General features: G+C 45.4%; 1 protein-coding gene across 2 annotated transcripts in view; it reads right to left on the bottom strand.

Annotated features, from left to right (window-relative positions):
* Nucleotides 1-1,165: 1,165 nt before the first annotated feature.
* scaf4a (SR-related CTD-associated factor 4a) overlaps nucleotides 1,166-27,352 on the bottom strand; it is a 50,056-nt gene continuing 23,869 nt past the window's right edge. The window contains exons 8-19 of one of the 2 annotated variants that reach the window (XM_055936806.1): nucleotides 23,916-23,989; nucleotides 23,715-23,790; nucleotides 21,826-22,002; nucleotides 19,218-19,300; nucleotides 17,215-17,417; nucleotides 16,603-16,703; nucleotides 16,089-16,202; nucleotides 15,733-15,889; nucleotides 10,804-10,925; nucleotides 10,236-10,461; nucleotides 9,155-9,259; nucleotides 1,166-5,812 (exon numbers count right to left, since the gene is read on the bottom strand). In XM_055936806.1, coding sequence (XP_055792781.1) covers nucleotides 4,071-5,812; nucleotides 9,155-9,259; nucleotides 10,236-10,461; nucleotides 10,804-10,925; nucleotides 15,733-15,889; nucleotides 16,089-16,202; nucleotides 16,603-16,703; nucleotides 17,215-17,417; nucleotides 19,218-19,300; nucleotides 21,826-22,002; nucleotides 23,715-23,790; nucleotides 23,916-23,989 — 3,180 coding nt within the window. In that variant the 3' untranslated portion in view covers nucleotides 1,166-4,070. The remainder of the gene's footprint in view (nucleotides 5,813-9,154; nucleotides 9,260-10,235; nucleotides 10,462-10,803; nucleotides 10,926-15,732; nucleotides 15,890-16,088; nucleotides 16,203-16,602; nucleotides 16,704-17,214; nucleotides 17,418-19,217; nucleotides 19,301-21,825; nucleotides 22,003-23,714; nucleotides 23,791-23,915; nucleotides 23,990-27,352) is intronic. The other variant, XM_055936807.1, reaches the window with a different exon arrangement.

The raw sequence follows: 27,352 nt of genomic DNA, 5'->3' as shown, positions 1-27,352 counted from the left end.
ATCCAACCTGACAGAGCTTGAGAGGATCTGTAGAGAATGAGAGAAATCTCCAAATACAGGTGTGCCAAGTTTGTAGCATCCCAAGAAGACTGGATGCTGTAATCGCTGCCAAAGGTGCTTCAACAAAGTACTGAATACTTATGTAAATGTGATATGTTTGGGGGGGTTTTACATATGAGCAAAAATGTCTATAAAACTGTTTTTGCTTTGTCTTATGGAGTAGTGTGTCGATTGATTTTTAAAAATGTCATCCATTTTAGAATAAGGCTGTAATGTAACAAAATGTGGAAAAGTCAAGGGGTCTGAATACTTTCCGAAGGCACAGTCAGCTCCTGCCCTATGGGCCATTCTGGTTCAGATAAGGGCTCCTGCCCTGTGGGCCATTCTGGTTCAGATAAGGACTCCTGCCCTATGGGCCATTCTGGTCCAGATAAGGGCTCCTGCCCTATGGGCCATTCTGGTCCAGATAAGGGCTCCTGCCCTATGGGCCATTCTGGTCCAGATAAGGGCTCCTGCCCTATGGGCCATTCTGGTCCAGATAAGGGCTCCTGCCCTGTGGGCCATTCTGGTTCAGATAAGGGCTCCTGCCCTATGGGCCATTCTGGTTCAGATAAGGGCTCCTGCCCTATGGGCCATTCTGGTCCAGATAAGGGCTCCTGCCCTATGGGCCATTCTGGTTCAGATAAGGGCTCCTGCCCTGTGGGCCATTCTGGTTCAGATAAGGGCTTCTGCCCTATGGGCCATTCTGGTCCAGAAAAGGCCACTTCCTTTCCAGTTCACACTGTTCTATAGGTCTAGTATGCCTATCTAGTATAACTTGGTCCAGGTATCAAACCCTCAACACCAGTGTTGTAACACAGAGTCAGGAATAAGCTGATTAAAGTTGGATCAACAAACAAACGTGACACATGGACCCTGTTCAAAAACTTTAGGAGGAAGATAGGCAGGACAATAGGATGTATTTCTGAAGTTTTCACGCCGGAATATACTCTACATAAAGACCACTTCTAAGGTCTGAAAACAATCTAACAAACTTTGATTTTTTTGTAGTGAAATATCACTTTGAAAAAGGTCGATAACAGATTAGTTATTGAGCTCAGCAAAGAGGGGGTGACTTCTCATCGTGGTTTGAGAAATCAAATCAACAAATCAGAAAAAGGCTAGATCTGGTACGAAAATAGTTTATTATTAAAAACAATTTCCCTATCGCTGAAATATTGGATATTTAATTCCATTGTTTCTTTCTTTTAACTTAAAAATTAAAACAAACTTTTCATATCCTAAAGCCTTGCTGTAACATTTACCAGTTAAAAATGAAAAACAGTACAGCAAAAAAAGGGCCTTTTGTTCATTTCTTCCTGTCGTGATGCTCAAAATTAACAACATATTGATTGGCAACTGGCAATAAAAAAAGCTTATTTACAGCATCTAAACACCCCCAGACCTCTCCTTTCGCTTCACCTGGGTCGTATTCATTAGTGCGCACCGTACCAAAATGCTTTGCAGCAGGAAAGCGAAAATGAGCATTTCTTATTGGACAAGTGCAGGTAGCTCCTCCCTGTTTCAGTCCATTTTGGTACCTAATGAATACAACCCTGAATTGAACTTGGGTTTGTCAAGTGTTTTCAAAACAACATTCCAGCTCCAAAGTGGGCGTAGTTAACTCAGAGGTCAGAGTCCGTCAGATAAAAGCACTAAAACAGTCCTTCCAGTTACAGTATGGACTCCTGGCTTCCTTTCTTTACTTTGTCTGCAACCGATTGGACAAGTGAACACATCTAACCACATTGCTTTGTTTATGTCACAACTGGCATTGGAATAGAATGCACCTGTTGTCTATTCAGAGCAGGAAGTGGAGGAGACGAGAACAGATTATTTAGATGACCCTGTTCCAACAATACTTTCAACAACAACAAAAAAAAAAACGTCCTTTCCTCGTCTCCTTTCCTTCATGACCACTTGATGGATGTAAGGATCTGGGTGGGTTTTAGTTGACATCCATGTTACTGCTGATGCCTAGCACACATCCTCTCTGTAGTGTGGTCACGAAGGAGAGGAGACAAGTGAAGGAGGCCATTGAGAGACTATTAGGGAAAATATGTAGAAGTGACCTGTAACCCACTGATCCAGGATCAGATATTCACTTACATCCTAAATGGCAGCTTACAGTACACTGACCAGGGCGCCCAGGGTACATATCCAGGGGCCTTCAGGAAAGTATTCAGACCCCTTGACTTTTTCCATTTAGTTACAGCCTTTATTCTAAAACGGATTAAAATGTTGTTTTTTAAACATCAATCTACACAAAATACCCCATAATCACAAAGCAAAAAAGTTATTTACATTTTGTTTTTATATAGCAAATATATATAAAAAAACAATACAGAAATACCTTATTTACATCAGTATTCAGAACCTTTGCTATGAGACTCTAAATTGAGTTCAGGTGCATCCTGTTTCCATTGATCATCCTTGATGTTTCTACCAGTTGATTGGAGTCCACCTGTGGTAAATTCAATTGATTGGACATGATTTGGAAAGGCACACACCTGTCTATATAAGGTCCCACAGTTGGCAGTGCATGTCAGAGCAAAAACCAAGCTATGAGGTCAAAGGAATTGTCCGTAGAGCTCCGAGACAGGATTGTGTTGAGACACAGCTCTGGGGAAGGGTACAAAAAAATGTCTGCAGCATTGAAGGTCCCCAAGAACACAGTGGCCTCCATCATTCTTAAATAGAATACGTTTGGAACCACCAAGACTCTTCCTAGAGCTGGCCGCTCGGCCTAATTGAGCAATCGGGAGAGAAGGGCCTTGGTCAGGGAGGTGACCAAGAACCTGATGGTCACTCTGACAGAACTCCAGAGTTCTCTGTGTAGATAGGAGAACCTTCCAGAAGGACAACCATCTCTGCAGCACTCCACCAATCAGGCCTTTATGGTAGAGTGGCCAGACTGAATCCACTCATATGTGAAAGGCAAATGACAGTCCTCTTGGAGTTTGTCAAAAGGCACCTAAAGGACTCAGACCATGAGCAACAAGACTCTCTGGTCTGATGAAACCAAGATTGAACTCTTTGGCCTGAATGCCAAGCGTCACGTCTGGAGGAAACCTGGCACCATCCCTATGGTGAAGCATGGTGGTGGTGGCAGCATCATGCTGTGGGGATGTTCTTCAGCAGCAGGGACTGGGAGACTAGTCAGGATCGAGGGAAAGATGAACGGAGCAAAGTACAGCGAGATCCTTGATGAAAACCTGCTCCAGAGCGCTCAGGACCTCAGACTGGGGCGAAGGTTCACCTTCCAACAGGACAACGACCCTAAGCACACAGCCAAGACAACGCAGGAGTGGCTTCGGGACAAGTCTCTGAATGTCCTTGATTGGCCCAGCCAGAGCCCGGACTTGAACCCGATCCAACATCTCTGGAGAGACCTGAAAATAGCTGTGCAGCAACGCTCCCCATCCAACCTGACAGAGCTTGAGAGGATCTGCAGAGAAGAATGGGAGAAACTCCTCAAATACAGGTGTGCCAAGCTTGTAGCGTCATACACAAGAAGACTCAAGGCTGTAATCGATGCCAAAGGTGCTACAACAAAGTACTGAGTAAAGGGTCTGAATACTTATGTAAATGTGATATTTCAGTTTTTTTTATTTTTAATACGTTTGCAAACATTTCTAAAATACTGTTTTTTTGCTTTGTAATTATGGAGTATTGTTTGTAGATTGATCGGGGGGGGGGGGGACTATTTAATCCATTTTGGAATAAGGCTGTAAGGTAACAAAATGTTGAAAAAGTCAAGGGGTCTGAATACTTTCCGAATGCTCTGTATATTACCATCCCCTATGGCTAAGGTTACAATTGGAGGGATAAGGGGAATCTGATTCTATATCTGTGGTTGAGGGGCAACATCAAACTAGCCTGGTCCCAGATCCGTTTGTGCTCTTGCCAGCTCCATTGCAGTAAATATCAAGTCAAACATGACAATTCCACAAAGGAGTTAGTGACAGGAGTTGTCATGAAGGCAGAAACAGACTGGCACCTAGGCTAACATAAAAAAAAAATTAAAGGTTTCATTTGGTAGCCACTGCCTCAGTCTCCTGTGTCTCATCCGCATGAGTTTTCTCTATGGGCTGAGGTTGACTTGTAGATCCAGAAACACACGCCACGCGCGGTTCTGTACCAGTCACTTCAACAGGGAGGCCAGAGGGTTCCGATTCCACCTTCTGTTGGGATTGGAAGGGTTCTACAGTGGAATCTTTAGAATCCGTAGGAGGTTCTTTAGAGGGTTCTGTCGTAGCAGCAGCAGCAACAACAGTAGTAGTAGTAGTAGTAGGTGGGAGGGTTTCTGTGTTGTTGTCGTCAGAGTTCCGGAGCTTGAGTTCCACGTTCTCTGGTTCTACCTCTGCTTTGTCTCCTAGTCGATCGTCTGTGTCCCAACGAGATGTCCTCTCTCTGTTCCTCGGTCGCCTCTGCCGCTCTCCCTCTCCTCCCTCACTCCCGCCGCGCCCCCTCTCTCCTACCTCTCTCCCCCTCTCTCCTACCCCCCTTTCTCCTACCTCTCCTCTACCCCTCTCTCCTATCCCCCTTTCTCCTACCTCTCCTCTACCTCTCCCCCTCTCTCCCAACCCCCTTTCTCCTCTACCTCTCCCCCTCTCTCCTACACCCCTTTCTCCTACCTCTCCTCTACCTCTCCCCCTCTCTCCCAACCCCCTTTCTCCTACCTCTCCTCTACCTCTCCCCCTCTCTCCCAACCCCCTTTCTCCTACAACTCCTCCACCTCTCCCCCTCTCTCCTACACCCCTTTCTCCTACACCCCTTTCTCCTACATCTCCTCTACCTCTCCCCCTCTCTCCTACACCCCTTTCTCCTACATCTCCTCTACCTCTCCCCCTCTCTCCTACACCCCTCTCTCCTACACCCCTTTCTCCAACCTCTCCTCTACCTCTCTCCCTCTCCCCCAACCCCCTTTCTCCTACCTCTCCTCTCCCCCTCTCTCCTACCTCTGATCCTCTACCTCGCTCCCTCTCTCCTCCCGCACTCCTTCCGCGCTCACTCTCTCCGTCTCCTCCTCTCCCTCGCTCCCTCTCTCCATCAGGACTGCTTCGTCTCTCTCTCCAGTCCCGCCTGTCTCTATCTCTCTCCCACCCTCCCCCCCCTCTCGGCTCTCCCCCATCCTCCTGCCACCCCCCAAACCTTTCCCTTTCCTCCATCCTCTCTCCCCATCCTCCTCCTCCTCTCCCTCCGTCCCCAAACCGCCTCCCCCCTCCACCAAACCTCTCCCTCTCTCTATCCCTCTCCCAGTCCCTCTCTCGCTCCCTATCTGGATCTCTGTCCCTAAACCCAGGTCTCTCGCCCCTGGGGGGCCCCCTCCCCTCAATCTCCTCCGGCCCCTCTGGCCCTCGAGGGCCCCCCCTCATGAAGGGTGGTGGTGGCCCCCCAGGGAGGGGCCCGTGGGGAGGGAAGGGACCCCTCATGGGATGGGAAGGGGGCATGCCCATCCCAAACCCTCGTGGGCCCCCGGGCGGCGGAGGGGGGCCATCGTGGTGCATCATGTGAGGGTGGGGGCCCCTGTTGGGGGGCATCATCTGGGGTGGCATGTTGTGGTGGGGGGGGCCCCGAGGGGGGTGGGGGCCATGTGGGCCACCGTGGGGAGGAGGGAAGCGCTGCATGTGAGGTGGGGGGAGGACCGGACCAGGAGAGTGGACTGGAGGGCGCTGGAGGGGGATCATGCCGGGGCGAGCCCCAAGAAGACCTCCAGACAGTGGGATGGGACCGCCTGGTGAGCCCACTGGAGGACCAGGCACCTGGTTACCTGATGAGGGAACAGAGACAGAGAATACAGGTTAATATACATGGTCTGATCTCTATCAGGTAACTACTAGAGACAGTAACATGGTCTGGTTAACATCTCTATCAGGTAACTACTAGACTACTAGAGACAGTAACATGGTCTGATCTCTATCAGGTAACTACTAGACTACTAGAGACAGTAACATGGTCTGGTTAACATCTCTATCAGGTAACTACTAGACTACTAGAGACAGTAACATGGTCTGATCTCTATCAGGTAACTACTAGACTACTAGAGACAGTAACATGGTCTGGTTAACATCTCTATCAGGTAACTACTAGACTACTAGAGACAGTAACATGGTCTGGTTAACATCTCTATCAGGTAACTACTAGAGACAGTAACATGGTCTGGTTAACATCTCTATCAGGTAACTACTAGAGACAGTAACATGGTCTGGTTAACATCTCTATCAGGTAACTACTAGAGACAGTAACATGGTCTGGTTAACATCTCTATCAGGTAACTACTAGACTACTAGAGACAGTAACATGGTCTGATCTCTATCAGGTAACTACTAGACTACTAGAGACAGTAACATGGTCTGGTTAACATCTCTATCAGGTAACTACTAGAGACAGTAACATGGTCTGGTTAACATCTCTATCAGGTAACTACTAGACTACTAGAGACAGTAACATGGTCTGATCTCTATCAGGTAACTACTAGAGACAGTAACATGGTCTGGTTAACATCTCTATCAGGTAACTACTAGACTACTAGAGACAGTAACATGGTCTGGTTAACATCTCTACCAGGTAACTACTAGAGACAGTAACATGGTCTGGTTAACATCTCTATCAGGTAACTACTAGACTACTAGAGACAGTAACATGGTCTGGTTAACATCTCTATCAGGTAACTACTAGACTACTAGAGACAGTAACATGGTCTGATCTCTATCAGGTAACTACTAGACTACTAGAGACAGTAACATGGTCTGGTTAACATCTCTACCAGGTAACTACTAGAGACAGTAACATGGTCTGGTTAACATCTCTATCAGGTAACTACTAGACTACTAGAGACAGTAACATGGTCTGGTTAACATCTCTACCAGGTAACTACTAGAGACAGTAACATGGTCTGGTTAACATCTCTATCAGGTAACTACTAGACTACTAGAGACAGTAACATGGTCTGGTTAACATCTCTATCAGGTAACTACTAGACTACTAGAGACAGTAACATGGTCTGATCTCTATCAGGTAACTACTAGACTACTAGAGACAGTAACATGGTCTGGTTAACATCTCTATCAGGTAACTACTAGACTACTAGAGACAGTAACATGGTCTGGGTAACATCTCTATCAGGTAACTACTAGACTACTAGAGACAGTAACATGGTCTGGTTAACATCTCTATCAGGTAACTACTAGACTACTAGAGACAGTAACATGGTCTGGTTAACATCTCTATCAGGTAACTACTAGACTACTAGAGACAGTAACATGGTCTGGTTAACATCTCTATCAGGTAACTACTAGACTACTAGAGACAGTAACATGGTCTGATCTCTATCAGGTAACTACTAGACTACTAGAGACAGTAACATGGTCTGGTTAACATCTCTATCAGGTAACTACTAGACTACTAGAGACAGTAACATGGTCTGGTTAACATCTCTATCAGGTAACTACTAGAGACAGTAACATGGTCTGGTTAACATCTCTATCAGGTAACTACTAGAGACAGTAACATGGTCTGGTTAACATCTCTATCAGGTAACTACTAGACTACTAGAGACAGTAACATGGTCTGGTTAACATCTCTATCAGGTAACTACTAGACTACTAGAGACAGTAACATGGTCTGGTTAACATCTCTATCAGGTAACTACTAGACTACTAGAGACAGTAACATGGTCTGATCTCTATCAGGTAACTACTAGACTACTAGAGACAGTAACATGGTCTGGTTAACATCTCTACCAGGTAACTACTAGACTACTAGAGATAGTAACATGGTCTGGTTAACATCTCTATCAGGTAACTACTAGACTACTAGAGACAGTAACATGGTCTGGTTAACATCTCTATCAGGTAACTACTAGAGACAGTAACATGGTCTGGTTAACATCTCTATCAGGTAACTACTAGAGACAGTAACATGGTCTGGTTAACATCTCTACCAGGTAACTACTAGACTACTAGAGACAGTAACATGGTCTGATCTCTATCAGGTAACTACTAGACTACTAGAGACAGTAACATGGTCTGATCTCTATCAGGTAACTACTAGACTACTAGAGACAGTAACATGGTCTGGTTAACATCTCTACCAGGTAACTACTAGAGACAGTAACATGGTCTGGTTAACATCTCTATCAGGTAACTACTAGAGACAGTAACATGGTCTGGTTAACATCTCTATCAGGTAACTACTAGACTACTAGAGACAGTAACATGGTCTGGTTAACATCTCTATCAGGTAACTACTAGAGACAGTAACATGGTCTGGTTAACATCTCTATCAGGTAACTACTAGACTACTAGAGACAGTAACATGGTCTGGTTAACATCTCTATCAGGTAACTACTAGACTACTAGAGACAGTAACATGGTCTGGTTAACATCTCTATCAGGTAACTACTAGACTACTAGAGACAGTAACATGGTCTGGTTAACATCTCTATCAGGTAACTACTAGAGACAGTAACATGGTCTGGTTAACATCTCTATCAGGTAACTACTAGACTACTAGAGACAGTAACATGGTCTGGTTAACATCTCTATCAGGTAACTACTAGACTACTAGAGACAGTAACATGGTCTGATCTCTATCAGGTAACTACTAGACTACTAGAGACAGTAACATGGTCTGGTTAACATCTCTATCAGGTAACTACTAGACTACTAGAGACAGTAACATGGTCTGGTTAACATCTCTACCAGGTAACTACTAGACTACTAGAGACAGTAACATGGTCTGGTTAACATCTCTATCAGGTAACTACTAGACTACTAGAGACAGTAACATGGTCTGGTTAACATCTCTACCAGGTAACTACTAGACTACTAGAGACAGTAACATGGTCTGGTTAACATCTCTATCAGGTAACTACTAGACTACTAGAGACAGTAACATGGTCTGATCTCTATCAGGTAACTACTAGACTACTAGAGACAGTAACATGGTCTGGTTACCATCTCTATCAGGTAACTACTAGAGACAGTAACATGGTCTGGTTAACATCTCTGCGTTTCAATCGACTCTCTGGGTTCCAATCTACTCTGTCCTCTTACTCTACAACTTTTAGTAAAAGACTATTCTACTATGATCTCTGGTTAAGGTTACAAACCCAGGCCGGCTGGATCCAGAGACAGCTCAACTCCCCCGACAACCCCTGCTGCTGAGGGAGGGGGCCCAGAGGGGCCCAGGGGCATCGACCCAGGCGGAAGGAAACCTGGTGGAGAGAGAGAGAACAAAAAGATAATTACTTGACACATTGGAAAGAATTAACAAAAAAACAGAGCAAACTAGAGTGCTATTTGGCCCTAAACAGAGAGTACACAGTGGCAGAATACCTGACCACTGTGACTGACCCAAACTTAAGGAAAGCTTTGACTATGTACAGACTCAGTGAGCATAGCCTTGCTATTGAGAAAGGCCGCCGTAGGCAGACCTGGCTCTCAAGAGAAGACAGGCTATGTGCAGGCTGCCCACAAAATGAGGTGGAAACTGAGCTGCACTTCCTAACCTCCTGCCCAATGTATGACAATATTAGAGACACATATTTCCCTCAGATTACACAGATCCACAAAGAATTCGAAAACAAACCGAATTTTGATAAACTCCCATATCTACTGGGTGAAATACCACAGTGTGACATCACAGCAGCAAGATGTGTGACCTGTTGCCACAAGAAAAGGGCAACCAGTGAAGAACAAACACCATTGTAAATACAACCCATATTTATGCTTATTTATTTTCCCTTGTGTACTTTAAGCATTTGTACATTGTTACAACACTGTATATATATATAATATGACATTTGTAATGTCTTTATTCTTTTGAAACTTCTGTGAGTGTAATGTTTACTGTTAATTTGTATTGTTTATTTCACGTTTGTATATTATCTACCTCACTTGCTTTGGCAATGTTAACATGTTTCCCATGCCAATAAAGCCCCTTGAATTGAAATTGAATTGAGAACAGTACTCTTAGAGAGAGAGCGAAAGACTCAGGCTTGTGAGATGGACAGCTTTATATAGATACAGTAGATAGATAGATGTTTGAGAATGAGTGATTGAAATAGAGAGGGAGAGAGAAGAGAGAGATATCTTGATAGAGAGATATCGAGACAGAGAGGTTTTGATAGAGTGAGATCTTTATAGAGAGAGAGAGAAAGGTTTTGATAGAGAGATATCTTGTAGTGTTACCTGGTGGCATCATCTGCATGGGGTTGAACCTTGGTCCCGGTCTCATGAAGGAGGGAGGAGGTCCGGGTGGTACACCAGGGGGGAAGGAAGGGGGAGGCAGGCCCATGGGGGGACCACCAGGAGGGCCAGGCCCAGGGGGGAAGGAGGGGTGCTGCTGGAGAGAACCTACACCTCCCATCGACTGCACCTGGACCGGATGTACCTGGGGAGACGACGAGGGAGGAGCCTGTTAGACAGAGGGTTGGAGAGTGACCCAAGTGGAACCCACTAAAATGGCACCCTATTCACTAAATATTGGAGAGGACTCTGGTCAAAAGTAGTGCACTATATAGGGAATAGGGTGCCATAGGGCTCTGGTCTAAAGCAATGCACTATATAGGGAATAGGGTGCCATAGGGCTCTGGTCTAAAGTAGTGCACTATATAGGGAATAGGGTGCTATAAGGCTCTGGTCTAAAGTAGTGCACTATATAGGGAATAGGGTGCCATACAGAATCTGGAAAAATGTGTTCGCTCACTGAGGTAGAGCATAGGTATCTATGATAAAGGGAACAAACTAAAATATTTACCTGTACAGGAGTGGCTACAGGTGCGGTCCCAGCAGTGTCCTCCAACGTGGCTAACGGCTCAGAGCGGCCATTTTGTCTGAACTCCTCTGGTGTGTCCTGGTTACTCTGAACACTCCTCCACTCTGTCAAACAAGGGACACGTGGTCAGACAGGTACTATACAGGTATCCGTGTGTGTGTGTGTGTGTGTGTGTGAGAGCATTGAACCGCAAGGCAAAACTTGTCTGCTGTTTTTGGCCCCGTAGCTGCCACATCGTTGTAGCAGCGTGAAACACACCTGTAAACAGGTGCAGATACTCTTGTGTGACAATGAAGTCTTGCATCGCGTTCATCTCTATATCTGTGGTGCTGCTCGTCATATTCGCTGAGTCTTATTTAGACTGCTGTGTATACTCTAGTAGTCTAGTCCAGTGTGTCTGGGTCCAGTGTGTGTTATTACCTGGGTCCAGTGTGTCTGGGTCCAGTGTGTGTTATTACCTGGGTCCAGTGTGTGTTATTACCTGGGTCCAGTGTGTCTGGGTCCAGTGTGTGTTATTACCTGGGTCCAGTGTGTCTGGGTTCAGTGTGTGTTATTACCTGGGTCCAGTGTGTGTTATTACCTGGGTCCAGTGTGTCTGGGTCCAGTGTGTGTTATTACATGGGTTCAGTGTGTGTTATTACCTGGGTCCAGTGTGTGTTATTACCTGGGTCCAGTGAGTCTGGGTTCAGTGTGTGTTATTACCTGGGTTCAGTGTGTGTTATTACCTGGGTCCAGTGAGTCTGGGTTCAGTGTGTGTTATTACCTGGGTTCAGTGTGTGTTATTACCTGGGTTCAGTGTGTGTTATTACCTGGGTCCAGTGTGTGTTATTACCTGGGTCCAGTGTGTCTGGGTCCAGTGTGTGTTATTACCTGGGTCCAGTGTGTGTTATTACCTGGGTCCAGTGTGTGTTATTACCTGGGTCCAGTGTGTGTTATTACCTGGGTCCAGTGTGTCTGGGTTCAGTGTGTGTTATTACCTGGGTTCAGTGTGTGTTATTACCTGGGTCCAGTGTGTCTGGGTCCAGTGTGTGTTATTACCTGGGTCCAGTGTGTGTTATTACCTGGGTCCAGTGTGTCTGGGTCCAGTGTGTGTTATTACCTGGGTCCAGTGTGTGTTATTACCTGGGTCCAGTGTGTGTTATTACCTGGGTTCAGTGTGTGTTATTACCTGGGTCCAGTGTATCTGGGTCCAGTGTGTGTTATTACCTGGGTCCAGTGTGTGTTATTACCTGGGTCCAGTGTGTGTTATTACCTGGGTCCAGTGTGTGTTATTACCTGGGTCCAGTGTGTCTGGGTCCAGTGTGTGTTATAACCTGGGTCCAGTGTGTGTTATTACCTGGGTTCAGTGTGTGTTATTACCTGGGTCCAGTGTGTGTTATTACCTGGGTCCAGTGTATCTGGGTCCAGTGTGTGTTATTACCTGGGTCCAGTGTGTGTTATTACCTGGGTCCAGTGTGTCTGGGTTCAGTGTGTGTTATTACCTGGGTCCAGTGTATCTGGGTCCAGTGTGTGTTATTACCTGGCTCCAGTGTGTGTTATTACCTGGGTTCAGTGTGTGTTATTACCTGGGTCCAGTGTGTGTTATTACCTGGGTCCAGTGTGTCTGGGTTCAGTGTGTGTTATTACCTGGGTCCAGTGTGTGTTATTACCTGGGTCCAGTGTGTCTGGGTCCAGTGTGTGTTATTACCTGGGTCCAGTGTGTGTTATTACCTGGGTCCAGTGTGTGTTATTACCTGGGTCCAGTGTATCTGGGTCCAGTGTGTGTTATTACCTGGGTCCAGTGTGTGTTATTACCTGGGTCCAGTGTGTCTGGGTTCAGTGTGTGTTATTACCTGGGTCCAGTGTGTGTTATTACCTGGCTCCAGTGTGTGTTATTACCTGGGTTCAGTGTGTGTTATTACCTGGGTCCAGTGTGTGTTATTACCTGGGTCCAGTGTGTCTGGGTTCAGTGTGTGTTATTACCTGGGTCCAGTGTGTGTTATTACCTGGGTCCAGTGTGTCTGGGTCCAGTGTGTGTTATTACCTGGGTCCAGTGTGTGTTATTACCTGGGTTCAGGGTGTCTGGGTCCAGTGTGTGTTATTACCTGGGTCCAGTGTGTGTTATTACCTGGGTCCAGTGTGTCTGGGTCCAGTGTGTGTTATTACCTGGGTCCGGTGTGTGTTATTACCTGGGTCCAGGGTGTCTGGGTCCAGTGTGTGTTATTACCTGGGTCCAGTGTGTCTGGGTTCAGTGTGTGTTATTACCTGGGTCCAGTGTGTCTGGGTCCAGTGTGTGTTATTACCTGGGTCCAGTGTGTGTTATTACCTGGGTCCAGTGTGTCTGGGTCCAGTATGTGTTATTACCTGGGTCCAGTGTGTGTTATTACCTGGGTCCAGTGTGTGTTATTACCTGGGTCCAGTGTGTGTTATTACCTGGGTCCAGTGTGTGTTATTACCTGGGTCCAGTGTGTGTTATTACCTGGGTCCAGTGTGTGTTATTACCTGGGTCCAGTGTGTCTGGGTCCAGTGTGTGTTATTACCTGGGTCCAGTGTGTGTTATTACCTGGGTCCAGTGTGTGTTATTACCTGGGTCCAGTGTGTGTTATTACCTGGGTCCAGTGTGTCTGGGTCCAATGTGTGTTATTACCTGGGTCCAGTGTGTGTTATTACCTGGGTCCAGTGTGTGTTATTACCTGGGTCCAGTGTGTCTGGGTCCAGGGTGTGTTATTACCTGGGTCCAGGGTGTGTTATTACCTGGGTCCAGTGTGTGTTATTACCTGGGTCCAGTGTGTGTTATTACCTGGGTCCAGTGTGTGTTATTACCTGGGTCCAGTGTGTGTTATTACCTGGGTCCAGTGTGTCTGGGTCCAGTGTGTGTTATTACCTGGGTCCAGTGTGTGTTATTACCTGGGTCCAGTGTGTGTTATTACCTGGGTCCAGTGTGTGTTATTACCTGGGTCCAGTGTGTGTTATTACCTGGGTCCAGTGTGTGTTATTACCTGGGTCCAGTGTGTCTGGGTCCAGTGTGTGTTATTACCTGGGTCCAGTGTGTCTGGGTTCAGTGTGTGTTATTACCTGGGCCCAGTGTATCTGGGTCCAGTGTGTGTTATTACCTGGGTCCAGTGTGTGTTATTACCTGGGTTCAGTGTGTGTTATTACCTGGGTCCAGTGTGTGTTATTACCTGGGTCCAGTGTGTCTGGGTTCAGTGTGTGTTATTACCTGGGTCCAGTGTGTGTTATTACCTGGGTCCAGTGTGTCTGGGTCCAGTGTGTGTTATTACCTGGGTCCAGTGTGTGTTATTACCTGGGTCCGGTGTGTGTTATTACCTGGGTCCAGGGTGTCTGGGTCCAGTGTGTGTTATTACCTGGGTCCAGTGTGTCTGGGTCCAGTGTGTGTTATTACCTGGGTCCAGTGTGTGTTATTACCTGGGTCCAGTGTGTCTGGGTCCAGTGTGTGTTATTACCTGGGTCCAGTGTGTGTTATTACCTGGGTCCAGTGTGTGTTATTACCTGGGTCCAGTGTGTGTTATTACCTGGGTCCAGTGTGTGTTATTACCTGGGTCCAGTGTGTGTTATTACCTGGGTCCAGTGTGTGTTATTACCTGGGTCCAGTGTGTGTTATTACCTGGGTCCAGTGTGTCTGGGTCCAGTGTGTGTTATTACCTGGGTCCAGTGTGTGTTATTACCTGGGTCCAGTGTGTGTTATTACCTGGGTCCAGTGTGTCTGGGTCCAGTGTGTGTTATTACCTGGGTCCAGTGTGTGTTATTACCTGGGTCCAGTGTGTGTTATTACCTGGGTTCAGTGTGTCTGGGTCCAGTGTGTGTTATTACCTGGGTCCAGTGTGTGTTATTACCTGGGTCCAGTGTGTGTTATTACCTGGGTCCAGTGTGTGTTATTACCTGGGTCCAGTGTGTGTTATTACCTGGGTCCAGTGTGTGTTATTACCTGGGTTCAGTGTGTGTTATTACCTGGGTCCAGTGTGTCTGGGTCCAGTGTGTGTTATTACCTGGGTCCAGTGTGTGTTATTACCTGGGTCCAGTGTGTGTTATTACCTGGGTCCAGTGTGTGTTATTACCTGGGTCCAGTGTGTGTTATTACCTGGGTCCAGTGTGTCTGGGTCCAGTGTGTGTTATTACCTGGGTCCAGTGTGTGTTATTACCTGGGTCCAGTGTGTCTGGGTCCAGTGTGTGTTATTACCTGGGTCCAGTGTGTGTTATTACCTGGGTTCAGTGTGTGTTATTACCTGGGTCCAGTGTGTGTTATTACCTGGGTCCAGTGTGTGTTATTACCTGGGTCCAGTGTGTGTTATTACCTGGGTCCAGTGTGTGTTATTACCTGGGTCCAGTGTGTGTTATTACCTGGGTCCAGTGTGTCTGGGTCCAGTGTGTGTTATTACCTGGGTCCAGTGTGTCTGGGTCCAGTGTGTGTTATTACCTGGGTCCAGTGTGTGTTATTACCTGGGTCCAGTGTGTGTTATTACCTGGGTCCAGTGTGTCTGGGTCCAGTATGTGTTATTACTTGGGTCCAGTGTGTGTTATTACCTGGGTCCAGTGTGTGTTATTACCTGGGTCCAGTGTGTGTTATTACCTGGGTCCAGGGTGTGTTATTACCTGGGTCCAGTGTGTCTGGGTCCAGTATGTGTTATTACCTGGGTCCAGTGTGTGTTATTACCTGGGTCCAGGGTGTGTTATTACCTGGGTCCAGTGTGTGTTATTACCTGGGTCCAGTGTGTCTGGGTCCAGTGTGTGTTATTACCTGGGTCCAGTGTGTGTTATTACCTGGGTCCAGTGTGTGTTATTACCTGGGTCCAGTGTGTCTGGGTTCAGTGTGTGTTATTACCTGGGTCCAGTGTGTGTTATTACCTGGGTCCAGTGTGTGTTATTACCTGGGTCCAGTGTGTGTTATTACCTGGGTCCAGTGTGTGTTATTACCTGGGTCCAGTGTGTCTGGGTCCAGCGTCCCTCCCTCTCTGATGTCCTCTAGCTGGTCCTGTCGTATCTTAGACCAGGGGATGAAGGTAACGCCCAGCTCTACATCCCAGTACTGCTTCAACTCTGCTTTGATACCTTTATTCAACGCCCACGCGATCTGGGGACGAGAGACGATAATATACATATTAAATCAATATTCATATTTACTTTCATGGCCGGTTTCCCGGACACAGACTTAGCCTAGTCATAAACTAAGAAGCACTTAATTGAACTTGCTTTTTTAGGATGTCTAGCACAAGGCAAGGCTTAATCTGTGTCCGGGAAACCGGCCCTTTATTCGAACAGAGCCCACATACCTTGATGGCTTTCTGGTTGACTTTGTAGGATCCTCTGCTGAGTTTCTGCAGAGCTCTGAAGGCATCCTGTCTGTGGACCATGACAATGTAGGCACAACCTCGGGGAGGAATCATCTGAGAGAGGAGAGGGGAGAGGAGAGGAGGGAGGGGAGAGGAGAAGGAGAAGGAGAGAGGGAAGGAGAAGGAGAGATGGGAGGGGAGAGAGGAGACGAGAGAGGGGAGAGGAGGGAGGAGAGGGGAGAGGAGAGGAGAGAGGGGAGGAGAGGGGAGAGGGAGGAGAGGAGGGAGGGGAGAGAGGGGAGAGGTGAGGAAGGAGCTTACCAAGTGAATTGGAAGATATTGGCACAAGAAATCAGAGATTCTAAATTTGAATTATTTAACAGCAACCTAAAGAGTCAGTGTGTGGTTTAAACACACACACACACACACACACACACACACACACACACACACACACACACACACACACACACACACACACACACACACACACACACACACACACTAAACTTACGTTGATGGAGTCTATCTGTCCAAACTCTTCCAGTAGGCAGGCTACATCCTGCTGCTGTGTTCTCTTGTCCAACTGACCCACCCACAGAGTGGTACTACACACTGGAGGAGCGGGGGGACATGGGGACAGAGACAGGGAGAGAGAGAGAGAGAGACAGGGAGAGAGAGAGAGACAGGGAGAGAGAGAGACAGGGAGAGACAGAGAGAGAGCGACAGAGAGACAGGGAGAAAGACAGGGAGAGAGAGAGAGAGACAGGGAGAGACAGAGAGAGCGAAAGAGAGACAGGGAGAAAGACAGGGAGAGAGAGAGAGACAGGGAGAGAGCGAGACAGGGAGAAACAGGGAGAGACAGAGAGAGAGCGACAGAGAGACAGGGAGAAAGACAGGGAGAGAGAGAGAGACAGGGAGAGAGAGAGACAGGGAGAAAGACAGGGAGAGAGAGAAATAATGACAGATTAAGTGACAGTGATTCACATTGGAAAGGGAACCAATAATATAAATATATATATATATATATACACACAGTGTACAAAACATTAAGAACACCTGCTCTTTCCATGACATAGACTGACTAGGTGAATAAAGAGAGAGGAGAGCGAGAGAGTTGTCTCACCGCTCAGCGTGTCAGCCTTGGGCTGTGGCAGTCCTTTCTGCCGTCTCTCCCTCTCTTTCTCCTTCTCCTTCTCTCTCTCCCTGCGTTCCTGGGAGCGTGACCGTGGGGAGTGTCTGCGGCGGTCTCTGGACCGCGAGCGAGAGCGTCGGTTTCTGGACCGTTGTGTTCTAGAGTTGGACCGCGACCGCCTCCTCTTAGGAGACCTAGAGAGAGAGAACAGACACAAATCACATACCGCTTATATTACTGCTTGGCTAGCCTCGGAAATCCCATACCTTGGAGCAACGTACGGTAGGCAACAACACAAGGTCTGGAGAGGATGTTAGCTTATCTTGGACATTTTGAAATAGGGTAGAGAGAAAAAAATCTCACAACAAACCATGAGTTTGGGTAAGCAGGGCTTAAACTGCGGGCGGGAATTGTGCTCGAGTCGCACAACAATGGAATTTAAAATTGCGGATAAAGCCTTGATCAAAATTTCATGTGATCAAGGCTCTTAACCAATAGGAATTGGCCATTTGAACATTAACCAATAGGAACTGGCCATTTGAACATTAACCAATAAGAACTGGCCATTTGAACATTAACCAATAGGAACCAGGGTTGGAAATTAACTTCCGCCAAATGCGGGTAGATTTCGTAATTTGCGAGTAAGAAAGTCTATTTGACCAGCCACGTTGGTGGGTGGTCACACACAGTATTTGGGAAGAGTCCATTTTTATTCAATCCTAAAGAAAGTATTCTAAAAGTGTAACTTAAGTCTTAGTCTTTTGTTGGCATCCCCAATTCACACGCTAGGTTTCTATATTTTATTTTTCAATGTTAGCTTAAGTTTTCTGCAACTGCTGCAAGAGACTGGAGATTCTCTTCTCATCACGAGGTGGCTGTGAGTGCCCGGTTACCGCGGTAACGTCCCGCCCCTTAAAGGGGCAGCGAGACGCACGAAACGCTCCAAAAACATTTCATTCATTAACTTTCAGGTAATTTCTTATCATAAAATAATTTTAAAAAACACTCAAATACTTAAAATTGTTCTCCTACATTTATTTGTGTGCTTCTACATTTAATCCGCGACATGTCGTGCCTAAGAATAGACCTTAGCCGTGGTATATTGGCCAATATAACACACCCCCCTTTCTGTGCCTTATCTCTTCAATATACCGTGATACCTCAGCACTTTGTGGCAGGGCAGGACACTGTTGATTCTTGATGTTCAGTTGTAGAATCTGTTTTCACTATTGTAGCTAAATGATTTATTTTAAAATACATTGGTTAAAAGACTCAATGAGCAATATACCACATTACTTTTTACTAGTAATAGATTTCTTCTTTTTAGAAACATCAGAATGAATGCTTACTTATTTTTTTTATTGTGGCAAAATATATTTTGGCTGCTTAATTAACCAAAAAGTTAATTTCAGGATCTGATAGAAACTGGCCATTGGAACACTGTCTTTAGCTGTTAACCAATACGAACTGGCCATTTGAACACTGTCTTTAGCTGTTAACCAATACGAACTGGCCATTTGAACACTGTCTTTAGATGTTAACCAATAGAAACTGACCATTTGAACGCCATCTTTAGCCGTTAACCAATACGAACTGGCCATTTGAACACTGTCTTTAGATGTTAACCAATAGAAACTGACCATTTGAACGCCATCTTTAGCCGTTAACCAATACGAACTGGCCATTTGAACACTGTCTTTAGATGTTAACCAATAGAAACTGACCATTTGAACACTGTCTTTAGCTGTTAACCAATAGAAACTGGCCATTTGAACACTGTCTTTAGATGTTAACCAATAGAAACTGACCATTTGAACACTGTCTTTAGATGTTAACCAATAGAAACTGACCATTTGAACACTGTCTTTAGATGTTAACCAATAGAAACTGGCCATTTGAACGCCATCTTTAGCAATTAAAAAATAGAAACTGGCCATTTGAACGCTGTCTTTAGCCATTAACCAATAGGGACTGGCCACCTGACCAGCACTCACCTAGATCCTGATGGTGACTTCCTGCCATCCGGTCGGTGTCGTCCATCCTTCATGGAGGGGGGGTCCAGATCCATATTCATATCCTGACAAGCAGAAACCATAACATTTACAACATCAAATAAGATTGTAAATATGTTAGTACCACTACATTGTTGCATGTGGAACAGGAAGAACACTTGCAATGCGTGATGAGTTCTGAGAAGTGATACACATTAACTGAGTAATTTAATATTCCAAATCATATGACTAGTTTGGGGCTGCAGGTAGCCTAGCGGTTAGAGGCAGGTAGCCTAGCGGTTAGAGGCAGGTAGCCTAGCGGTTAGAGGCAGGAAGCCTAGCGGTTAGAGGCAGGTAGCCTAGCGGTTAGAGGCAGGTAGCCTAGCGGTTAGAGCAGGTAGCCTAGCGGTTAGAGGCAGGTAGCCTAGTGGTTAGAGACAGGTAGCCTAGTGGTTAGAGACAGGTAGCCTAGCGGTTAGAGGCAGGTAGCCTAGCGGTTAGAGGCAGGTAGCCTATCGGTTAGAGGCAGGTAGCCTAGCGGTTAGAGCAGGTAGCCTAGCGGTTAGAGGCAGGAAGCCTAGCGCTTAGAGGCAGGTAGCCTAGCGGTTAGAGGCAGGTAGCCTAGCGGTTAGAGGCTGGTAGCCTAGCGGTTAGAGGCAGGTAGCCTAGCGGTTAGAGGCAGGTAGCCTAGCGGTTAGAGGCAGGTAGCCTAGCAGTTAGATGCAGGTAGCCTAGTGGTTAGAAGACTAGTAACCAAAAGGTTGCTATATCGAATCCCCGAGCTGACAAGGTACAAATCTGCCGTCCTGCCCCTGAACAAGGCAGTTAACCCACTGTTCCTAGGCCGTTATTGTAAATAAGAATCTGTTCTTAAATGACTTGCCTAGTTAAATAAAGGTAAAATAAAAGAAATACACTGCTCAAAAAAATAAAGGGAACACTTAAACAACACAATGTAACTCCAAGTCAATCACACTTCTGTGAAATCAAACTGTCCACTTAGGAAGCAACACTGATTGACAATACATTTCACATGCTGTTGTGCAAATGGAATAGACAAAAGGTGGAAATTATAGGCAATTAGCAAGACACCCCAAATAAAGGAGTGGTTCTGCAGGTGGTGACCACAGACCACTTCTCAGTTCCTATGCTTCCTGGCTGATGTTTTGGTCACTTTGAATGCTGGTGGTGCTTTCACTCTAGTGGTAGCATGAGAGGGAGTCTACAACCCACACAAGTGGCTCAGGTAGTGCAGCTCATCCAGGATGGCACATCAATGCGAGCAGTGGCAAGAAGGTTTGCTGTGTCTGTCAGCGTAGTGTCCAGAGCATGGAGGCGCTACCAGGAGACAGGCCAGTACATCAGGAGACGTGGAGGAGGCCGTAGGAGGGCAACAACCCAGCAGCAGGACCGCTACCTCTGCCTTTGTGCAAGGAGGAGCACTGCCAGAGCCCTGCAAAATGACCTCCAGCAGGCCACAAATGTGCATGTGTCTGCTCAAACGATCAGAAACAGACTCCATGAGGGTGGTATGAGGGCCCGACGTCCACAGGTGGGGGTTGTGCTTACAGCCCAACACCGTGCAGGACGTTTGGCATTTGCCAGAGAACACCAAGATTGGCAAATTCGCCACTGGCGCCCTGTGCTCTTCACAGATGAAAGCAGGTTCACACGCACATGTGACAGACGTGACAGAGTCTGGAGACGCCGTGGAGAACGTTCTGCTGCCGGCAACATCCTCCAGCATGACCGGTTTGGCGGTGGGTCAGTCATGGTGTTGGGTGGCATTTCTTTGGGGGGCCGCACAGCCCTCCATGTGCTCGCCAGAGGTAGCCTGACTGCCATTAGGTACCGAGATGAGATCCTCAGACCCCTTGTGAGACCATATGCTGGTGCGGTTGGCCCTGGGTTCCTCCTAATACAAGACAATGCTAGACCTCATGTAGCTGGAGTGTGTCAGCAGTTCCTGCAAGAGGAAGGCATTGATGCTATGGACTGGCCCGCCCGTTCCCCAGACCTGAATCCAATTGAGCACATCTGGGACATCATGTCTCGCTCCATCCACCAACACCACGTTGCACCACAGACTGTCCAGGAGTTGGCGGATGCTTTAGTCCAGGTCTGAGAGGAGATCCCTCAGGAGACCATCCGCCACCTCATCAGGAGCATGCCCAGGCGTTGTAGGGAGGTCATACAGGCACGTGGAGGCCACACACACTACTGAGCCTCATTTTGACTTGTTTTAAGGACATTACATCAAAGTTGGATCAGCCTGTAGTGTGGTTTTCCACTTTAATTTTGAGTGTGACTCCAAATCCAGACCTCCATGGGTTGATACATTTGATTTCCATTGATAATTTTTGGGTGATTTTGTTGTCAGCACATTCAACTATGTAAAGAAAAAAGTATATAATAAGAATATTTCATTCATTCAGATCTAGGATGTGTTATTTTAGTGTGCCCTTTATTTTTTTGAGCAGTGTATATAAAGATTGGACTGGTCTATATCTATTATATTAATGGCGGAATTACTATGTTCATGTTTTTAACCATTCGTGCCTAATAAAAATCCACCGAACCTAATTCAAATCTATTAATGTACTAATCTCACCTGTTCTTGATGGCCCACGTGTTGGCCGAAGGCGTCCTTATTTGGAGGGTATCCCCCAGGGAAGCCCGGAGGTGCTGTACCAGGAAGGGGCTGGCCTGGAGGACCCACCATTCCTGGGTAGGCCTGGCCCGGCAGCAGACCATAGCCCTGGAGCTGGCCGTTGGGAGGGAGAGGTATCTGGATGGAGGGAGAAAGACGGGGAGTTTTAATACTGTGTGTGTGTGTTCTGACAGAGAGAGAGAGGGGAGAAAGAGGAGACGGAAAGAAGAGAGAGACACAAATAGAGAGAAAGAGCAGTTTATTACCTGGTGTGTGAGGTCTTGTACCATGTTTATTACCTGGTGTGTGAGGTCTAGTACCATGTTTATTACCTGGTGTGTGAGGTCTAGTACCATGTTTATTACCTGGTGTGTGGGGTCTTGTACCAAGTTTATTACCTGGTGTGTGAGGTCTTGTACCATGTTTATTACCTGGTGTGTGAGGTCTAGTACCATGTTTATTACCTGGTGTGTGAGGTCTTGTACCATGTTTATTACCTGGTGTGTGGGGTCTAGTACCATGTTTATTACCTGGTGTGTGAGGTCTTGGATCAGGTTTATTACCTGGTGTGTGGGGTCTAGTACCATGTTTATTACCTGGTGTGTGGGGTCTAGTACCATGTTTATTACCTGGTGTGTGAGGTCTTGTACCATGTTTATTACCTGGTGTGTGGGGTCTTGTACCATGTTTATTACCTGGTGTGTGAGGTCTAGTACCATGTTTATTACCTGGTGTGTGAGGTCTAGTACCATGTTTATTACCTGGTGTGTGAGGTCTAGTACCATGTTTATTACCTGGTGTGTGAGGTCTTGTACCATGTTTATTACCTGGTGTGTGGGGTCTTGTACCATGTTTATTACCTGGTGTGTGAGGTCTTGTACCATGTTTATTACCTGGTGTGTGAGGTCTAGTACCATGTTTATTACCTGGTGTGTGAGGTCTAGTACCATGTTTATTACCTGGTGTGTGAGGTCTTGTACCATGTTTATTACCTGGTGTGTGAGGTCTTGTACCATGTTTATTACCTGGTGTGTGAGGTCTTGTACCATGTTTATTACCTGGTGTGTGAGGTCTAGTACCATGTTTATTACCTGGTGTGTGAGGTCTAGTACCATGTTTATTACCTGGTGTGTGAGGTCTTGTACCATGTTTATTACCTGGTGTGTGAGGTCTTGTACCAAGTTTATTACCTGGTGTGTGAGGTCTAGTACCATGTTTATTACCTGGTGTGTGAGGTCTAGTACCATGTTTATTACCTGGTGTGTGAGGTCTTGTACCATGTTTATTACCTGGTGTGTGAGGTCTTGTACCATGTTTATTACCTGGTGGGTGGGGTCTAGTACCATGTTTATTACCTGGTGTGTGAGGTCTTGTACCATGTTTATTACCTGGTGTGTGAGGTCTAGTACCATGTTTATTACCTGGTGTGTGAGGTCTAGTACCATGTTTATTACCTGGTGTGTGAGGTCTTGTACCATGTTTATTACCTGGTGTGTGAGGTCTTGTACCATGTTTATTACCTGGTGTGTGAGGTCTTGTACCATGTTTATTACCTGGTGTGTGAGGTCTTGGATCAGGTTTATTACCTGGTGTGTGGGGTCTAGTACCATGTTTATTACCTGGTGTGTGGGGTCTAGTACCATGTTTATTACCTGGTGTGTGAGGTCTAGTACCATGTTTATTACCTGGTGTGTGAGGTCTAGTACCATGTTTATTACCTGGTGTGTGGGGTCTAGTACCATGTTTATTACCTGGTGTGTGAGGTCTAGTACCATGTTTATTACCTGGTGTGTGAGGTCTAGTACCATGTTTATTACCTGGTGTGTGAGGTCTTGGATCAGGTTTATTACCTGTTGTGTGAGGTCTTGTACCATGCCCATCATGTGTTGTTGAAAGTGCTGGGGGAAACCTGGAGGCTGCTGGGTACTGTCAGAATGAAACAAATACACACAGTTAACATATAGATGCACAACACACACACACACACACACACACACACACACACACACACACACACACACACACACACAGTACAAGCGGGAGGGTCTTACAAAGATGTCTGGTGCTTCTTTGATTCGTCGGCTCCCTCAGGCTCATCGTCATAGTCAAAACGGTCCAACAGCGTCTAGACGAACGAGAGGAGACAAGGTTCAACTCACACACATTGTTTTCCATTTCCAAGCCAGCGTGTTGTCAATAGCTGTGTTTGAATACCCGTACTAACATACTGTATACTTAATGAATACCCATACTAACATACTGTATACTATATACTTAATGAATACCTGTACTAACATACTGTATACTATATACTTAATGAATACCCGTACTAACATACTGTACACTACATACTTAATGAATACCCATACTAACATACTGTATACTACATACTTAATGAATACCCGTACTAACATACTGTATACTATATACTTAATGAATACCTGTACTAACATACTGTATACTACATACTTAATGAATACCCGTACTAACATACTGTATACTATATACTTAATGAATACCCGTACTAACATACTGTATACTATATACTTAATGAATACCTGTACTAACATACTGTATACTATATACTTAATGAATACCTGTACTAACATACTGTATACTATATACTTAATGAATACCTGTACTAACATACTGTACACTTAATGAATACCCGTACTAACATACTGTATACTATATACTTAATGAATACCCGTACTAACATACTGTATACTATATACTTAATGAATACCCGTACTAACATACTGTATACTACATACTTAATGAATACCCGTACTAACATACTGTACACTTAATGAATACCCGTACTAACATACTGTATACTACATACTTAATGAATACCCGTACTAACATACTGTATACTATATACTTAATGAATACCTGTACTAACATACTGTATACTACATACTTAATGAATACCTGTACTAACATACTGTATACTACATACTTAATGAATACCTGTACTAACATACTGTATACTATATACTTAATGAATACCTGTACTAACATACTGTATACTATATACTTAATGAATACCTGTACTAACATACTGTATACTATATACTTAATGAATACCTGTACTAACATACTGTATACTATATACTTAATGAATACCTGTACTAACATACTGTATCCTACATACTTAATGAGTTTATACACTACATACTATTAGTTCATTTTAGTATACTGTAAACTAACAGTTTACTTTCAGTTCCTGTCTACAGGAAGTTGATGCTGTTGCTATGCAACCTCCTGCTAGCTAGTTAGCATAACAACTGACTAGTTAGACATTTTACGACTTCGGGTGTGTTCTTAAATTCAAATGTGGAGTGCCACAGTGCGCTCGTAAATTCCGAGCGTTGTCAGAATGTCCGTTCGTAAATTCAGAGCGTTGTCAGATTGTCCGTTCGTAAATTCAGAGTGTTGTCAGATTGTCCGTTTGTAAATTCAGAGTGTTGTCAGATTGTCCGTTTGTAAATTCAGAGCGTTTTCAGATTGTTCGTTTGTAAATTCAGAGCGTTTTTAGATTGTCCGTTTCTAAATCCCGTGCGTTTCGCTCTCGGAGCACACACTGGACGTTCGGGTCGAGGAGTAGGGTTGATTTGAGCTTTCTGGGCCTTACAACAGCAGTCAAGGACCCAAGCTAACGTTGGCTAGCTTGCTAGCTACTTCCAGACACAAATGAGACCCCTCTGACCATTTTACTCGCTCTAGCAGAAGCTGGTTAGGCTGTTGTCATGTTATCCAGAGCGTTGGTGACTGTAACTGTGCTGCTGGCAGCAATTTAATTCCGCCTTTTTTGCCGATGTTTACTGACACCGGCCATATTCAACGGGTGTTGAGCGTTCGTTAATTCATTATTCTGTGCTCTGGTACTCAGACAAGAGTGCTCTGAAATCGGAGTAGATAGCCAGAGTGAATTTACGAGAGCACCCAAATGTCCATTGAGAACGCGCCATACCATTTAGCTAAGCTAAGAATGACGGGAATAATCAAGTCAATAAACGTTGGGTAGCAATAGTTGAAGTTTACATTTATTTTTTTGTATTTTTTATTTTACCGTTATTTTACCAGGTAAATTGACTGAGAACACGTTCTCATTTGCAGCAACGACCTGGGGAATAGTTACAGGGGAGAGGAGGGGGATGAATGAGCCAATTGTAAACTGGGGATTATTAGGTGACCATGATGGTTTGAGGGCCAGATTGGGAATTTAGCCAGGACACCGGGGTTAACACTCCTACTCTTACGATAAGTGCCATGGGATCTTTAATGACATCAGTCAGGACACCCTTTATAAGGTCCCATCCGAATGACAGCACACTACACAGGGCAATGTCCCCAATCACTGGCCTGGGGGATTGGGATATTTTTTTAGACCAGAGGAAAGAGTGCCTCCTACTGGCCCTCCAACACCACTTCCAGCAGCATCTGGTCTCCCATCCAGGGACTGACCAGGACCAACCCTGCATAGCTTCAGAAGCAAGCCAGCAGTGGTATGCTGCTGGCTAAGAAATACATGCACCTTAGCTAAATACATTTAAACTCAGTTTTTCACAATTCCTGACATTTAATCCTCATAAAAATTCCCTGTTTTAGGTCAGTTAGGATCAACACTTTATTTTAAAAATGTGAAATAATAGTAGAGAGAATGATTTATTTCAGCTTTTATTTCTTTCGTCATATTCCCAGTGGGTCAGAAGTTTACATACACTCAATTAGTATTTGGTAACATTGCCTTTAAATTGTTTAACTTGGGTCAAACGTTTTGGATAGCCTTCCACAAGCTTCCCACAATAAATTGGGTGAATTTTGGCCCATTCCTCCTGACAGAGCTGGTGTAACTGAGTCAGGTTTGTAGGCCTCCTTGCTTGCACACGTTTTTTCAGTTCTGCCCACAAATTTTCTATAGGATTGAGGTCAGGGCTTTGTGATGGCCACTCCAATACCTTGACTTTGTTGTCCTTAAGTCATTTCGCCACAACTTTGGAAGTATGCCCATTTGCGACCAAGCTTTTACTTCCTGACTGATGTTTTGAGATGTTGCTTCAATATATCCACATAATTGTCCTGCCTCATGATGCCATCTATTTTGTGAAGTGCACCAGTCCCTCCTGCAGAAATTTGTGGAGTGGTTGAAAAACGAGTTTGAATGACTCCAGCCTAAGTGTATGTAAACTTCTGAATTGAACTTTAGATAGCAGACAGTTAATATACTGGCAAGTTTGATGTATTAGTAGCCAACTAACGAGGTAACTAGCTAACATACCGGTACATACTGCTGTAATGATATGCGTTTCGTAACGATAGCTTAAAGTAACTTATTTGAAAAGTCATGACTTTATTACATTGCTCAACATTTTCTTAACATTTGTCATAATTAGTTAAAGCAACGAATTTCTATCTGCTCTCGTCAGACTTAGGCTGCATATTTTCCTGCATTTTCTTCAAATCTGAAAACGATGTAAAACCA

Source organism: Salvelinus fontinalis, chromosome 10 (genome assembly GCF_029448725.1).
Source record: "Salvelinus fontinalis isolate EN_2023a chromosome 10, ASM2944872v1, whole genome shotgun sequence".
In the NCBI taxonomy this organism is placed as follows: Eukaryota; Metazoa; Chordata; class Actinopteri; order Salmoniformes; family Salmonidae; genus Salvelinus; species Salvelinus fontinalis.
This window is presented reverse-complemented; position numbering and strand designations above follow the sequence as displayed.